Source organism: Eschrichtius robustus, chromosome 9, assembly GCF_028021215.1.
Source record: "Eschrichtius robustus isolate mEscRob2 chromosome 9, mEscRob2.pri, whole genome shotgun sequence".
NCBI lineage: Eukaryota > Metazoa > Chordata > Mammalia > Artiodactyla > Eschrichtiidae > Eschrichtius > Eschrichtius robustus.
In genome coordinates, this window is record NC_090832.1 from 25,948,403 (window position 1) to 25,964,975 (window position 16,573).

General features: G+C 39.6%; 1 protein-coding gene across 2 annotated transcripts in view; it reads right to left on the reverse strand.

Annotated features, from left to right (window-relative positions):
• Positions 1-2,693: 2,693 nt before the first annotated feature.
• Positions 2,694-16,573, reverse strand: part of ARFGEF3 (ARFGEF family member 3) — a 195,354-nt gene continuing 181,474 nt past the window's right edge. For both annotated transcript variants that reach the window (XM_068551232.1, XM_068551231.1), the window contains 2 exons: positions 6,154-7,372; positions 2,694-4,777 (listed from right to left, as the gene is read on the reverse strand). In XM_068551232.1, the coding sequence (XP_068407333.1) occupies positions 4,586-4,777; positions 6,154-7,372 (1,411 nt within the window). In that variant the 3' untranslated portion in view covers positions 2,694-4,585. The remainder of the gene's footprint in view (positions 4,778-6,153; positions 7,373-16,573) is intronic.

A 16,573-nucleotide genomic window follows, 5' to 3' on the forward strand; every position in this document is an offset into this window, starting at 1 on the left:
AAATGGTCATTTATTTTGCATATTCCCAAAGTTTGATGATGACCTACAATTTAGTCCTATATACTTCCAGGGGAAGCAAGTAGAGAGGCACTGTTGGCTGCAGGGCACTTTATTCTGAGTGATTAAATGGTAATTGGTAAAGGTCAACAAATTGTTCCTGTCATTCCAGACACAGACTGTCATGTTTTTCCACATAATAGCTGGCCATGGACAATATTATTCCATCATTTCCACCTAATTTGGTGAGTTTCCTAAATTACCACTGAGGATCTGCTTTAAGACTAAAGTTTAGATTTTGTTTTCTTTATTTTCAAACATAAAAATATTATGTTATATATGACCTTACTATGCCTAAACACTATCTTTTTCTTTTAACCCTACTGAAAAATCCCCATAACATTATAGATAGGGACATCAATGTAATATCTTCAACTCATTTTAACTGTTTAATTCCTTGAAACACTGAAGTGTTTACACTGGGCACTTAGACATGGTGTGGTAGAGAGCGCCTGGCCTTTGAATTCAGGAACATCTCTTTTGCAACCAACTTTGCCATTTACGGGTTATCTTGGGCAAGTTTCTGAACCTCTCTGGGTCTGCATCCTCATCTGAAAAAATGAGGACAACAATACCTGTTTCACAATGTTATTGTGGGAATTAAATATGGTAAGTAGGTAAAGGTCCACATTCTCAGAGGCACTCAGTGATGTCACCTTCCCCCCCTGCTGTTTGTAACCTCTTGCTATTGTTATCAGCTCCAAACAGAGGTCTTCATTTTGCTTAGTTTGATAGGACTGACACAAATGGATTTTTCTTTCTGAGAAAGAAAACTTTCCTACATAAGCAATACTATGATGTATTTGGGGAAGTCAAAAATATCTATTATATAATTGCATTACCTTCTTATAGTTAAGGCTATTTGACTGTCTCAACTGACTGTATAAGCCCTCTCCTTGGAACAACAAGAACAGCAACAACAAAGCCTAGTGATCGCTGTACCAAGAAGTTTCAATTTAAAGGTACTTTGGAATTATGATAACATTTTGTCATGTTTGATTAGTCTGAGCTGTTTTATATGTTAGCATCTGTCTTGGTCAGTCATTAAATAGCCTAAAAGTGGTAAAAGTTGCCCTAGTTTTGTATTGATGGAGAAGGCAGGAAAATAATCATAAGGGGAGAGATGACAAGAGGGTGTAAAGAGACAGCCTAAGCATCTGTCAAGGCTGATCAGGAGATGCAAGAGGTGAGAGATCCTATGAACAATTTATTAGCCCTCCATCAAATCTAAGTCCTCCTATGGCAAGGAGAAATCTGTTGCAGAGCGTGGTGTACTTGGCTGGGCTATTCAGTCAGGAATTCTTTTGCACTTTGAGTTTTCTAGGGTGCTTCCTCACTTTGGAAAAGATGAACACTTTACCAAAACATTAGAAAAAGAATAAATCTCAACCAGAGGGTAACACACTTTTGGCAGTAAATACAGGCAACTAAAAGCAATAAAAATCTTATTCTGCTTAGGTCTGAAAATATATGGTAATAGCTATTGTAACTACAAAGGCTTGTCTTGACCCTGGTCTTTCAGAGACCATGGGAGGGAATGAAAGAAGAGATGGGGAAAGGCAGAAACGGACACACCAGGAAGAGTGAGGGACTGATGGGGCAGTGTGGGGAGGGACCACTCATCTACTAAGGGTTTTTACATATGTCCCTTTCTTCTCCACCCCTGGGAAGATTTGACTGACTTCGCTATGGCCTGAAGTGTACTATTCCTCGGAGATTATTTGCATCAAGCAATGTCCTTTTTGAAAACTGCAAATACCTCTGAGAAGTATTACTGTGACTTAGCTAATTTTCCAGCTGAAATCTGACATGGATGTGATGCACAGAGTGTGTTGGGAATGGAGGTGGGTTGAAGACTGCTGTGGGCCGGAGGGGTGGTCTACAGAAAAGATGACGGGAAGGGACCAAAACCCTCTGACAAAATTGTAGGTAAAGAATGATGTACATCCTCTTATCTTTTATTCTTGGGACCCATAATTAGGCTGGTACTAGAGCAGTGTTTGAATACAGAATGGGGTAAACTTGTTTTCATAAGCTAGCCATGAATCCCACAATAGAGAATCTGTCAAGACAATGAATTCTGACTTCTAAACTGTTAACAACTTCCAGGACACGACCTTCATAAATTGAGACTGGCTTCCTTTGAATTTTTATACTTTATAAAAAGTTGCTAGAGGGCTTCCCTGGTGGCACAGTGGTTGAGAATCTGCCTGCCAATGTGGGGGACACGGGTTCGAGCCCTGGTCTGGGAGGATCCCACGTGCCGTGGAGCGGCTGGGCCCGTGAGCCACAACTACTGAGCCTGCGCGTCTGGAGCCGTGCTCCGCAACAAGAGAGGCCGCGATAGTGAGAGGCCCACGCACTGCGATGAAGAGAGGCTCCCGCTTGCCGCAACTGGGGAGAGCCCTCACACAGAAACGAAGACCCAACACAGCCATAAATAAATGAATAAAAAATTAAAAAAAAAAAAAAGTTGCTAGATATAAACATTTTGTAATTACTCTGATTTGATAATACTCTGCTTTGCTGAAGCTCCCCCCACCCCCGTAAATTGTGGAATACTCACAGGCTCAAAAGGAAATGAACCTTAGATGAGCTACAAAAAGAAACAAAACAACAATGGTGTACTGCTTTTGTTTAAAAAAAAAAAAAAAAAAAAAAAGGATCTACCCAACTTTCAATTCTACTTACAAAATATAAAAAATCTAAAGTATAGAACCAACTCATTGCTACCCCAACGATTCATTGCTTGTTAACATCAAATTGTTGATCTGTTTCTAAACTTGCATTATTGTCTAATGAGCAAAAACCGAAGGCAAAGAGTGTTTCGTGGAACTGGAAAAACATCTTCTGAATTCTGTGGTGCTCCGGATGGCATAGCGAATGATAAGGTTCTTTCTTTTAGATTGCCTAAATAAATCAGGGAACCCTGTCTTCCTCTTAACCTTGTAGATAGTTATATATTCCCAAGGAAGACAAAGTTTACAAATACCAGCACTGAATAAAGCTGTCAGTTTTAAATCCTTACTTCCACACTTAAGAATTGATGTTTCAGGGATAATATTTTCAATTACGAACAATTTTTAGGAGCTGGGAAAATTAAAACGTATGTCTTAGCAACTGACTCTTTAGAATGTGTGTGAGTGGGCTTGACTGAGGAGTTTCAGTCATTATTATAATTTAATAAATATTAAATATACTGTAAATAATAAGATAAAGATTCCAAATTAATTTTCTAGTAATAATTAGGAAAATAAATATCTGCTTAAAATATGCCTGAATTAAAAGACCTCAAACAGACGGCAAATCTACTTGCCAGAGAGGAGAAATATTTTAAACTGAAAAACTTTATTTCCTAAACTTCATTCTGTGTCCTTTTCTCCTGTAGTTTTATTTTCTTCTGAGACTAGAGTGTGTATGAACGACACCATAATTTCATACGATTGTTGTCTAATATTTTCAGATTTAAAATGATTTCATCATCACCTCCTTTCCCACCCCTTCCAGCTGTCTCCCTAACCCCACACTTCCTGCTCCCTTCCCTGAGAAGTCTGTTTATTGGACGGTGAATTCTTGAGTTCCTTTCTTCCAAGGGTGTTGATATAAAATGAGTTGTTTTGTTTTCTTAAAGACAAAATGTTATACCTTATGTTCAGATAATTGTGGAGCATAGAAATGTGTGTGCAACAAGGAACTAAGGCACCATTTTTTCTTTCCCTTTTCATTTTTGCGTTGGGAACAAAAGCAAAGACTATTGGGACAGTCAGGGTGGCCGGTCTTAAGTCATTTGGCACTATCTGTATCAGCCAATACCACTGAGTACTATGTGTCAAAGGCTGCCATGCCACAGACTTAAAATCCTGCCATGAAAGAATTTCCTTCCTTTAGAAGTAGGGAAGTGAAGGCACAATAGTACCTTACATAAGGAAGTTGGCAAATACCAACCAGAAAATCTTGACAACTTAGGAACAATTTTGAAATGTTCTGGAATATTTTACAGAGTTACAGAGGAAGTAAGTCATCCCTTTCTTGATTATGACACCCAAGAATACATTTCTCCAACTGTTTTCTTCCCTGCCGAACTCATAATCGTAATATAAATCTTCCTCCAATTAATCATGTCTGGTACTAGATGTCTATGTGTACATCAGCTTGACTTAACCAGCAGATATTTCTTCAGCTATTGCATTTTTTAAAATGATGGATCAATGTAATGTTTTCAAAGGAGTGGCCCTTAAAAGTGACTCATTTGGGGATAATATTGCAGGCAAAAGCATTGGGAAATAAGATTTAGAAATGTGTCAAGGAATGTAGAGCCTTCTGAAATTATGTGCAAATTTAGAGTTTCACTTGTGTCATCCAGATACAACCTTAGTATCCAGAATGGCCCCGATGCTGATTAGTTAGGGAGCAACTGGGTGTTCTCTGAGTCACTGGGGCTGGTGGGGAGGAAAATGCTATCAGCTGGATTGGCAGACATACTCTAAACCCTCCTAGTGTATTTCCTTGGGAATGGAATGTGAGTCTTCTACACAATGATGTCATAGACACGGCCCACTCTGCCGAGCCATTCTCTCACAGCCTGGCGAACTCTGATGTCAGTCACGTGACAGGTCAGCTGGCTGATGCATGGGAACACTGCTGGCTGGAGCGCTGTGAAGGTCTGGTCTGGAAGGATCTGAATCTGATTGAGAACTGTTAGCACCATGTTGGTCCATGCCTAAGAGAAAGGAATTAAGAGAATTAGCAGTTTTCTCCAGTGGTTTCATTTGTACTGTTAAGTGTGGCTAATATGCAAATGAGTTTTCTCAGGCTTTAGGCTTCAATAAATGTAGTCTTTACTAATTTAATGCACTTATAATGAAACATCAGTTTAAGTTCCTATATATATATATATATATATATATATATATATATATGAAAGGACTAGCAGAGACTCATTTCACATTAGGAATACATTATTTCCAACTTTTACAAAATACAAAAATCTTACTCCTCAGATTTTTAAAAACTCTCTTGCCTTCTCAGGATGAGATTTTCACAGGCCATATGACATTTTTAGTCAGCAGTCTCTCTAATGTCTAGAAAACTTGGAATAGGTCTACCTTAATTTAGGGTAACTTTTGAAATCATAAGCAAATCTCCAAGACATGAAAAAGCAATTAAGATTTGTTATTTGTCAAGAAGGTCATCTGTTAAAGAATAACCTTACATCTCAGTTTGACTGGATACTTTTACAAATACAGTCTAAGATGACTTTTGTGGATTCTGAACTATGAAGTTTAGTTCTATGTTCAAGATACATCAGAGGAAAAAAGTATCTTGCAAGATTCATACTAATTCCAAATTTATGTTCATTCTAAGAATACATTCCTGTATAGGTCCATAGAATCCTAGGGCCCAAGAGCTCCTATCTTACTATGCCTGCAACAGGAATCTACAACTTAAAATAAACATCCAGATTACTTTTAAAGGGCTCTCCACGAGTTTAGATCCCTCTATCTTTCTTTTCCCATCTCATCTTTTCTTAAATTGAATGAAACAGTGCCCCTCTTCTTTACTTCTCAAGCTCATTTTTGGGAGGTACCATAGAATTGCAAATATTAATTATATAAAGGAATAGGAACACTCTGAAAATGAGAATTTTTATGTGCTCAGGATGGGCTAGAAAAACAATTCATTGGAATAACCACATAATATGCACTTTGCCTTTTCCCTTTACATAATTCTTCATAACTACAGAATTGCTTCAGGGCTATCTTCAAATGATTAACTGGCATTGAGTCCTGGGTTTAAGTCCATCCATTTTCTAAGCTTTGGCGTCATCTTATTTACACAGGTGGGTTCCTAATTCTCAGTAGTATCTGTTATAACCCATAAAAACAATTCCTGAAATTATATGAGAATACAATTTCAGTTTCACAAGGATACACTGATGGATCCTATGTCTTAGGGGCAGGCAGTCCCCTGACTTTGGAGGCTCATAACGTGTCTGAGTGCTCCCTGAGGGGCACAGGTGCGTCACTGGTACCCAGCTTCCCTCCTGCATGGCCGGCTGTGGACCTCTGCATCCTCCGGCGGGGGGCGGGTACCCACCTGGATCTGGGCTTCGGCGTCCCTTGCGGAGACACTGCGGGAGCTGCCGGTGGAGCCCGAGCGGGGCCTCTTCTCCTGGCGCAGCAGCTCGGGGCCAGCGCTGAAGGAGTGCCGCATCTGCCCCTGGTCCATCAGGTGCTGGGGCCGCTGGAGCAGCGGGGAGCCTTGGCCCCTGGGCCCCAGTGGCTCTCCCTTCTTCTCCACCTTGACCTCTTTGGGGAAGGCGGGCAGGTTATGCTGTTGTTTCCTCTTCTTGTACTCGGTCATCAGCTTTGAGATGGTCTTGTCGGCCGCCATGGTGTAGATTTTGTTGCCGGCGTTCTCCCACCACTCCTTCTTGCGGCTGGGGTCCTTCTTCTCCACCCTGGGGCTCGGGGGCAGCAGCAGCATTTCCCCGCTGGTCCCCCTCAGGCTCAGCGGCTCGCCCGCGTGATCCCGGCTCTGACTGCGGTCATCCTCGGAAGGCGTGTCTTTCCCCGAGAAGCCCCCAGTGGACGGGGTGGATGACTCAGATTGGAAGGAGGGAAGGATGAAGAAAGGGTCGCTCTTGAAGATCGGTGCCTCCTCCATACTGTTTTCCAGGTCCAAGTGCATCTGGATGTAGTTATTACACAGCTCCATGCACAGCTTGTGAAGCCTCTTGACCAGCCACACCCAGTCGGCGTTGCTGACGGGCTGGACACTGAGTGAGGGCATCCGAGCCCTCCACTGCCTCTTCTCCTTGCCTCTAGGGGGGCTCACCTGGGCGGTCTCCTCAAAAATGTCTTCATCTTCTGATGAACACTGCTGGGAGGAATCTGTGCTCCTCTCATCGTCCTCAAAAAGGACCTTCTTCACTTGCTCAGCAGTGATGGTTTCTTGGTTGCTGAGAACAGCACAGACCAGCGCATGGAAATAAATGTTAAAACTCATGGCAGACTGGCGGTAGAGGTTGGCAGCGCCCCCGATGCCAGACACTTTCTTCAGCAGGCACTTCAACCCAGGGCTGGTGTCAAACTCTCTGGCCGTCCTGTAGGAGTCCAACAGCAGGTCAAAGATGACGGCCAAGTTCTGCATGGAGATGTATCTGAGGAAGCCAGCCAGCTTGGTTTCTGGCACTTGGATCTTCTCCTCCCCAGGAGAGGGGCCTTTGACAAACTCTTCTAACAAGATATCATATAAGTTCTGGAGTAACACTTGATGGGATAGTAGACTCACCACAATTTCCCTGAAGGAAACACTTCAAATGAAAAGAAAGGCATTGATTAGTAGCCAGTTGCCTTATATGAGTTACCTTAAAGCAATTCAGACCTTACACAAACAGAATGACTAGGCAAAATTACAAACTAAACTACTTGTATTTTAATGTCTTTCTTCAAAAAGGACAAATTTCTTGGGGCATTACAAGATGACAATTTTAATCATGATTAATGGAATTCCTGACACTTTTAAAATCTGGGAGCTATAGAATTAATATTATGATATTGAGTTAACGATTCTCAACAAGACTTAGGAAACAAATAGAACAATTTTATAAAAAAATTTTTAACGTAGGCACAATTATGGTATATGACCTGTTCTCTTTCGTAGTTATGAGTAATAAAACAAATCAAGAAAGTAACAATTTCTGTTGTTATAGTAATTTTAATTGGCCTTTTTCCTACCCTTTGCCATTCTTCCTTAAACCCAAAGCTTTTACTATTTTTTTTTTAAAGTGATGGCTGAGGAATTTTTAATAAACGGAAAAATTAAAATATAATAATTAACATTATGCTTGGACATTTGAGTTCATTTTGTTTCCCCAGTTTCACTTTTTCCTGCATATCTAGGAATGAAGTCTTTATTTCACTAAGATAGGCTTAAAAGCTTAAAATCTCTCTTCTGCTAGTTATCTAGGGAATCCAAGAAATAGCTAATTGCAAGATTCCATGTTATTCTTTTCTCTAACTGGTTGCATCATTTTATCTTGTGCAAGGATAGCCTCTGAAAGTACAAAGTCAGGATGTGACAGCACGTTGTATAACATACCCAGACAAAGGCAATATTCCATATAGGCTTGGGGGAAGAGAGAGGAAGAAGGAAGTATTTACTGGTCTGCACATTCCAGATATAGGAATTCTGACTACAACTGTCAAGTGTGTCAACTCTGCTAAGACACCTAGCTATGAGAATACCTGGAGAGATTTTTTTTTAAATTTAGAGTATAGTTGATTAACAATGTTGTGTTAGTTTCAGGTGTACAGAGAGTGATTCAGTTATACATATACACGTATCTATTCTTTTTCAAATTCTTTTCCCATTTAGGTTATTACAGAGTGTTGAGCAGAGTTCCTTCCCTGTGTTACACAGTAGGTCCTTGTTGGTTATCTATTTTAAATATAGCAGTGTGTACCAGTCAATCCCAAATTCCCAATCTATCCCTCCCCTCCATACTTCCCCTCTGGTAACCATAAGTTCGTTCACTAAATCTGTGAGTCTGTCTCTGCTTTGTAAGTAAGTTCGTTTGTATCATTTTTTCTGGATTCCGCATATAAGCGACATCATATGATATTTGTCTTTGTCTGACTTACGTCACTTAGTATGATAATCTCCAGGTCCATCCATGTTGCTGCAAATGGCATTATTTCATTCTTTTTAATGGCTGAGTAATATTCCATTGTATATATGTACCACATCTTCTTTATCCACTCATCTGTCAATGCACAGATGAACGTTTCCATGTCTTGGCTATTGTAAACAGCGCTGCAATGAACAAGGGGGTGCATGTATCCTTTCGAACCATTTTTCCCTGGATATATGCCCAGGAGTGGGATTGCTGGATCATATGGTAGCTCTGTTTTCAGTTTCTTAAGGAACCTCCATACTGTTCTCCATAGTGGCTGTACCAATTCACATTCCCACCAACAGTGTAGGAGGGTTCCCTTTTCTCTACACCCTCTCCAGCATTTATTGTTTGTAGACTTTTTGATAATGGCCATTCTGACGGGTGTGAGGTGATATCTCACTGTAGTCTTGATTTGCATTTCTCTAATAATTAGAGATCTTGAGCATCTTTTCATGTGCTTCCTGGCCATCTGTATGTCTTCTTTGGAGAAATGTCTATTTAGGTGTTCTGCCCATTTTATGATTGGGTTGGTTTTTTCAATATTGAGTCGCATGAGCTGTTTGTAAATTTTGGAGATTAATCCCCTTGTTGGTCGCATTGTTTGCAAATATTTTCTCCCATTCTGTGGGTTGTCCTTTTGTTTTGTTTATGGTTTCCTTTGCTGTGCAAAATCTTTTGAGTTTAATTAGGTCCCAGTTGTTTATTTTTGATTTCATTTCCATTATTGTAGGAGACGGAATGAAAAAGATATTGCTGCAATTTATGGCAAAGAGTGTTCTGCCTATATCTTCCTCTAAGAGTTTTATAATATCTGGTCTTAGATTTAGGTCTTTAATCCATTTTGAGTTTATTTTTGTGTATGGTGTTAAAGAATGTTCTAATTTCATTTTTTTTACATGTAGCTGTCCAGTTTCCCCAGCACCATTTTTTGAAGAGATTGTCTTTTCTCAATTATATAGTCTTGCCTCCTTTGTTGTAGATTAATTGACTATAGTTGTGTGGGCTTGTTTCTGGGCTTTCTATCCTGTTCCGTTGATCTATATTTCTGTTTTTGTGCCAGTACCATACTGTTTTGATGACTGTAGCTCTGTAGTATAGTCTGAAGTCTGGGAGCCTGATTCCTCCAGCTCTGTTTATCTTTCTCAAGATTGCTTTGGGGCTTCCCTGGTGGTGCAGTGGTTAAGAATCCGCCTGCCAATGCAGGGGACACAGGTTCGAGCCCTGGTCTGGGAAGATCCCACATGCCATGGAGCAACTAAGCCTGTGTGCCACAACTACTGAGCCTGCGCTCTAGGGCCCGCAAGCCACAACTACTGAAGCCCACGTGCCTAGAGCCTGTGCTCTGCAATGAGAAGCCACCGCAATGAGAAGCCTGTGCACCGCAACGAAGAGTAGTCCCCGCTCTCAGCAACTAGAGAAAACCCGCGTGCAGCAGCGAAGACGCAATGCAGCCAAAAATTGAATAAATGAATAAATTAAAAAGATTGCTTTGGCTATTCAGGGTCTCTTGTGTGTCTATACAAATTTTAAATGTTTTTGTTCTAGTCCTATGAAAAATGCCATTGGTAATCTGATAGGGATTGCACTGAATCTGTAGATTGCCTTGGGTAGTATAGTCATTTTGACACTATTGATTCTTCCAATCCAAGAACATGGTATATCTTTCCATCTGTTTGTGTCATCTTCAATTTCTTTCATCAGTGTCATAGTTTTCAGAGTACAGGTCCTTTGCCTTCTTAGGTAGGTTTATTCCTAGGTATTTTATTCTTTTTGATGTGATGGTAAGTGGGATTGTTTCTTTAATTTCTCTTTCTGACCTTTCATTGTTAGTGTACAGAAATGCATCAGATTTCTCTGTATTTATTTTGTATCCTGCAACTTTACCAATTTCATTGATGAGCTCTAGTAGTTTTCTGGTATCATCTTTAGGATTTTCTATGTATAGTATCATGTTATCTGCAATCAGTGGCAGTTTTACTTCTTTTTTCCAATTTGGATTCCCTTTATTTCTTTTTCTTCTCTGATTGCTGTGGCTAGGACTTCCAAAATTATGTTGAATAAAAGTGAGGAGAGTGGACATCCTTGTCCTGATCTTACAGGAAATGCTTTCAGTTTTTCACTGTTGGGTATGATTTTAGCTGTAGGTTCGTCATATATGGCCTTTATTATGTTGAGGTATGTTCCCTCTATGCCCACTTTCTGGAGATTTTTAAAATCATAAATGGGTATTGAATTTTGTCAAAAGCTTTTTCTGCATCTATTGAGATGATCATGTAGTTTTTATTCTTCAATTTGTTGATGTGGTGTATCACACTGATTGATTTGCTGATATTGAAAAACCCTTGTATCCCTGGGATAAATCCCACTTGATCATGGTGTATGATCCTTTTAATGTATTGTTGGATTTGGTGTGCTAGTATTTTGTGGAGGATTTTTGCATCTACGTTCATCAGTGATATTGGCCTTCAATTTTCTTTCTTTTGTTTTTGTTGTATCTTTGTCTGGTTTTTGTATCAGGGTGATGGTGGCCTCTTAGAATGAGTTTGGGAGTGTTCCTTCCTCCGCAATTTTTGGGAAGAGTTTGAGAACGATGGGTGTTAGCTCTTCTATAAATGTTTGGTAGAATTCACCTGTGAAGCCATCTGGTCCTGGTATTTTGTTGGGAATTTTTTAATCACAGTTTTAATTTCAGTACTTGTGATTGGTCTTTTCATATTTTCTATTTCTTCCTTGTTCAGTCTTGGGAGATTGTACCTTTATAAGAATTTGTCCATTTCTTCCAGGTTGTCCATTTTATTTGCATATAGTTGCTTATAATAGTCTCTTATGGTCCTTTGTATTTCTGTGGTATCCGTTGTAACTTCTCCTTTTTCATTTCTAATTTTATTGACTTGAGCTCTCTTCCCTCTTTTTCTTGATGAGTCTGGCTAAAGGTTTATCAAATTTTTTTATCTTCTCAAAGAACCAGCTTTTAGTTTCATTGATCTTTTTATTGTTTTCTTTGTATCTCATTTATTTCTGCTCTGATGTTTATGATGTCTTTCCTTCTACTAACTTTGGGGTTTTTTTGTTCTTGTTTCTCTAGTTGCTTTAGGTGTAAGGTTAGGTTGTTTATTTGAGATTTTTCTTGTTTCCTGAGGTAAGATTGTATTGCTATAAACTTCCCTGTTAGAACTTGTTTTGCTGTGTCCCATAGGTTTTAGATTATAATGCTTTCATTTTCATTCTTCTCTAGGTCTTTTTTGATTTCCTCTTTGATTTCTTCAGTGATCCATTCGTTGTTTAGTAGCATATTGTTTAGCCTCTATGTGTTTGTGTTTTTTACAGTTTTTTTCTTGTAGTGGATTTCTAATCTCATAGTGTTGTGGTCGGAAAAGATGCTTGATATGACTTCAATTTTCTTAAATTTACCAAGGCTCACTTTGTGGCCCAGCATGTGATCAATCCTGGAGAATGTTCCATGTGCACTTGAAAAGAATGTGTATTCTGTTGCTTTTGGTTGGAATGCTGTATATAAATATCAGTTAAATCCTTGTGGTTTAATGTGTCATTTAAAGCCTGTGTTCCCTTATTTATGTTCTGTCTGGATGATCTGTCCATTGATGTAAGTGGGATGTTAAAGTCCCCCACTATTATTATGTTACTGTTGATTTCTCTTTTATGGCTGTTAGGAGCACCTCAATATATAAGGCAGATACTATGTTGGATGCATATATATTTGCCATTGTTATATGTTCTTCTTGGATTGATCCCTTGATCATTATGTAGTGTCCTTCTTTGTTTCTTGTAACAATCTTTAAAGTCCATTTTGCCTTATATAAATATTGCTACTCCAGCTTTCTTTTGATTTCCATTTGCACAGAATACATTTTGCCATTCACTCACTTTCAGTCTCTATGTGGTCCTAGATCTGAAGTGGGTCTCCTGTAGACAGCGTATATACAGGTGTTGTTTTTGTATCCATTCAGCCAGTCTGTGTCTTTTGGTTGGAGCATTTAATCCTTTTACATTTAAAGTAATTATCGATATGTATATTCTTATTGCCATTTTAATTGTTTTGAATTTGTTTTTGTAGGTGCTTTTTCTTCCCTTCCTCTTTTGTTCTCTTCTCTTGTGATCTGATGACTAACTTCAGTGTTGTGTTTGGATTACTTTTTCTTTTTTGTGTGTGTATCTATTGTAGATTTTTGGTTTGCAGTTACCATGAGGTTTTTGATATAGAAGTCTATATAAAAGCAAGATTGTTTTAAGTTGCCATTCTTTTAATTTCAAGTGCATTTCCAATATCCTGCATTTGTGATCTCCTCTTCTCACAACTGCTGGTTTTCATATCAGATTTGTGTGCAGATTATTTCCTATTTTTACGGTATGTTTGCCTTTACCAGTGAACTTTTCCATTCATAATTTTCTTGTTTCTAGTTGTGGCTTTTTCTTTTCTGCTTAGAGAAGTTCCTTTAGCATTTGTTGCAGAGCTGGTCTGGTGGTGCTGAATTCTCTTAGCTTTTGCTTGTCTGTAAAGCTTTTGATTTCTCTGCCAAATCTGAATGAGAGCCTTGCTGGGTAGAATATTCTTGGTTGTAGGTTTTTCCCTTCCATCACTTTAAATATATAATCCCACTCCCTTCTGCCCTGCAGAGTTTCTGCTGAGAAATCAGCTGATAACCTTATGGGAATTCCCTTGTAGGTTGTTTCTTTTCCCTTGTTGCTTTTAATATTTTTTCTTTATCTTTAATTTTTGTCAGTTTGATTACTATGTGTCTCAGTGTGTTCCTCCTTGGGTTTATCCTGCCTGGGACTCTGCACTTTTTGGACTTGGGTGACTGTTTCTTTTCCCATGTTAGGGAAGTTTTTAGCTTATCTCTTCACATATTTTCTTAGGTCCTTTCTCTTCTCCTTCTGGGGCCCCTATAATGTGAATGTTGGTGCATTTAACGTTGACCCAGAGGTCTCTTAGGCTGTCCTCCTTTCTTTTCATTCTTTTTTCTTTATTCTGTTCCACAGCAGTGATTTCCATCATTCTGTATTCCAGCTCACTTACCTGTTCTTCTGCCTCAGTTATTCTACTATTGATTCCTTCTAGTGTATTTTTCATTTCAGTTATTATATTGTTTGTTTGTTTGTTTGTTCTTTAGTTCTTCTAGGTCTTTGTTTCTTGTATCTACTCGATCTGTGCCTCTATTCTTTTTTCAAGATCTTGGATCATCTTTACTATCATTACTCTGAATTCTTTTTTAGGCAGATTGACTAGCTCCACTTCACTTAGTTGTTCTTCTGGGGTTTTATCTTGTTCTTTCATCTGGGACATATTCCTCTGCCTTATCATTTTGTCTGACTTTCTGTGATTGCAGTTTCCATTCCACAGGCTGCAGGGTTGTAGTCCTTCTTGCTTCTGCAGTCTTCCCCCTGGTGGATGAGGCTGTCTAAGAGACCTGTGCAGGCTTCCTGGTGGGAGGGACTGGTACCTGTCCACTGGTGGGTGGAGCTGGATCTTTTCCCTCTGGTGGGCAGGGCCATGTCAGGGAGTGTGTTTATCGGGCAGCTATTTATTCAGGAAGACTTTAAGCAGCCTGCCTGCTGATGGGTGGGGCTGTGTTCCTTCCCTGTTGGTTGTTTGGCCTGAGGCATCCCAGCACTGGAGCCTACAGGCTGTTGGGTGGGGCCAGGTCTTGGTGAGAAAATGGCAGCCTCCAAGAGTGCTCACGCCAATGAATATTCACCAGAACTGCCGCCACCAGTGTCCTTGTCCCTGCAGTGAGCCACAGCCGCCACCCCCCCCCCCCCGCCACAACCTCTGCAGGAGACCCTCCGATACTAGCAGGTAAGTCTGGCCAGTCTCTTATGAGGTCTCTGCTTTTTTCCCTGGGTACTGTGCATGAGACCCTGTGTGCGCCCTCCAAGAGTGGAGTTTCTGTCTCCCCCAGTCCTGTGGAATTCCTGCGATCAAACCCCGCTGGCCTTCAAAGCCAGATTCTCTGGGGGCTCCTCCTCCTGTTGCCAGACCCCCAGGCTGGGGAGCCTGATGTGGGCCTCAGAACTTTTACTCCTATGGGAGAACTTCTGTGGTATAATTGTTTTTCAGTTTGTGGGCTGCCCACCCAGTGTGTATGGGATTTGATTTTATCACGATTGTGGCCCTCCTACTGTCTCACTGTGGCTTCTTCTTTGTCTTTGGATGTAGGGTGTCTTTTTTGGTAGGTTCCAGCATTTGTTTGTCAGTGGTTGTTCAGCAGTTAGTTGTGATTTTGGTTTTTCCATAAGAAGGGGTGAGCTCATGTCCTTCTACTCCACCATCTTCAAACCCAAAGCTTTTAGAATCTTATTGAAGTTGGTTTATAGGCACCAAACCAGTTTTCCAGGATTAAAAATGTTAATGCTTTAGGTACATATGTATAAAAGCTTTAGTGCTTCCAGTGTGTGAGACGGAGAAGGTCTAAACACTGAAAAGTTTTTTAACTTTAGAGGTATTTATTATGGGGCTAATATTTTCAAAGAAAGAAATTAAAGAAATTGATAATTTAATTTGCAGCCTTCTAAAACAAACCTAGGAGAGAAAACAGCATTCACTCAGCACAGGCTAATTCCTTTCTGCATCCTTTTCTGCCAGCACAGACGTGGGACTTGTTTGTGGGCCTTGGATGCGCATTTGGGGGAGGTGGGAGAGGGTGAATGCTCCCTAGACATCTGGCCAGATCTCCTGGTTGAGAAGCAGGTGCAACCCACCAGTCATGACAACTTCCTAATCAGGGCACAGCCCCGATAAGGCAACATTAGAAGTGAATGCTCACATTTTGGTGATTCGGCCCCTTTTGTTTGGCTGGATTCCTGTACTAAGAAAACATTCTCAATTCCAATTTCAACATTTTAATCCACCAATGTGGTTTTGGGTTTATGGTTTCCCATTCTTTTCACTGCTCTTAGAATTTCATGAAAATAGCTTATGCCATGATGTTGCAAACTAATTCCCATAACTGGATAATGACAAAATTACAACTCATTCATACTACTGATTTCAGAAGTCCAACTGTTACATTAATACTTTAAAAAAATTTTTTTATCGGAGTATAGTTGATTTACAATGTCATGTTAGTTTCAGGTGTACAGCAAAGTGCATCAGTTACTATATCTCATACATATTACATATATACCTATATCTCCTTTTAAGATTCTTTTCCCATATAGGTCATTACAGAGTATTGAGTTCCCTGTGCTATACAGTAGGTTCTTATTAGTTAGTTATCTATTTTATATATAGTAGTGTGTATATGTCAATCCCAATCTCCCAATTTCTCTCTCCCCCTCCCTTTCCCCCCTGGTAACCATTAGTTTGTTTTCTACATCTGTGACTCTATTTCTGTTTTGTAAATAAGTTCATTTGTACCATTTTTTAAGATCATGAATTTAAAAATTACTTTTATAACTAGCAGGAAAAATATTTTAACTAGCAAAAAAGAACAAAAATCCTCCCATACATTTTTTTAAAGGTTGACCTTGACCTTTGTGTAGTGGTATCTCAAAGAAAACATCGTACTTTCAGCAAAAATGGAATAGGTACAAAGAGCTGTCACTCACAAACAGTAACCCCTTCTAACATATCACTTAAGCAACTTTTTTGTGGTAAATTATATATAACCTGATGTTACCATTTTAACCATTTTTAAAAGTTCAATTCAGTAGCATTAAGTACATGCACAATGTTGTGTAACCATCACCACTATCTATTTCTAGAACTTTTTCATCAGCACAAACAGAAACTCTGAACCCATTAAATGGTAACTCCCCAACCCCTCCCAATTCCCCCACCATAGAAGTAACTTTTGATAAGTTACTTGAGGTATT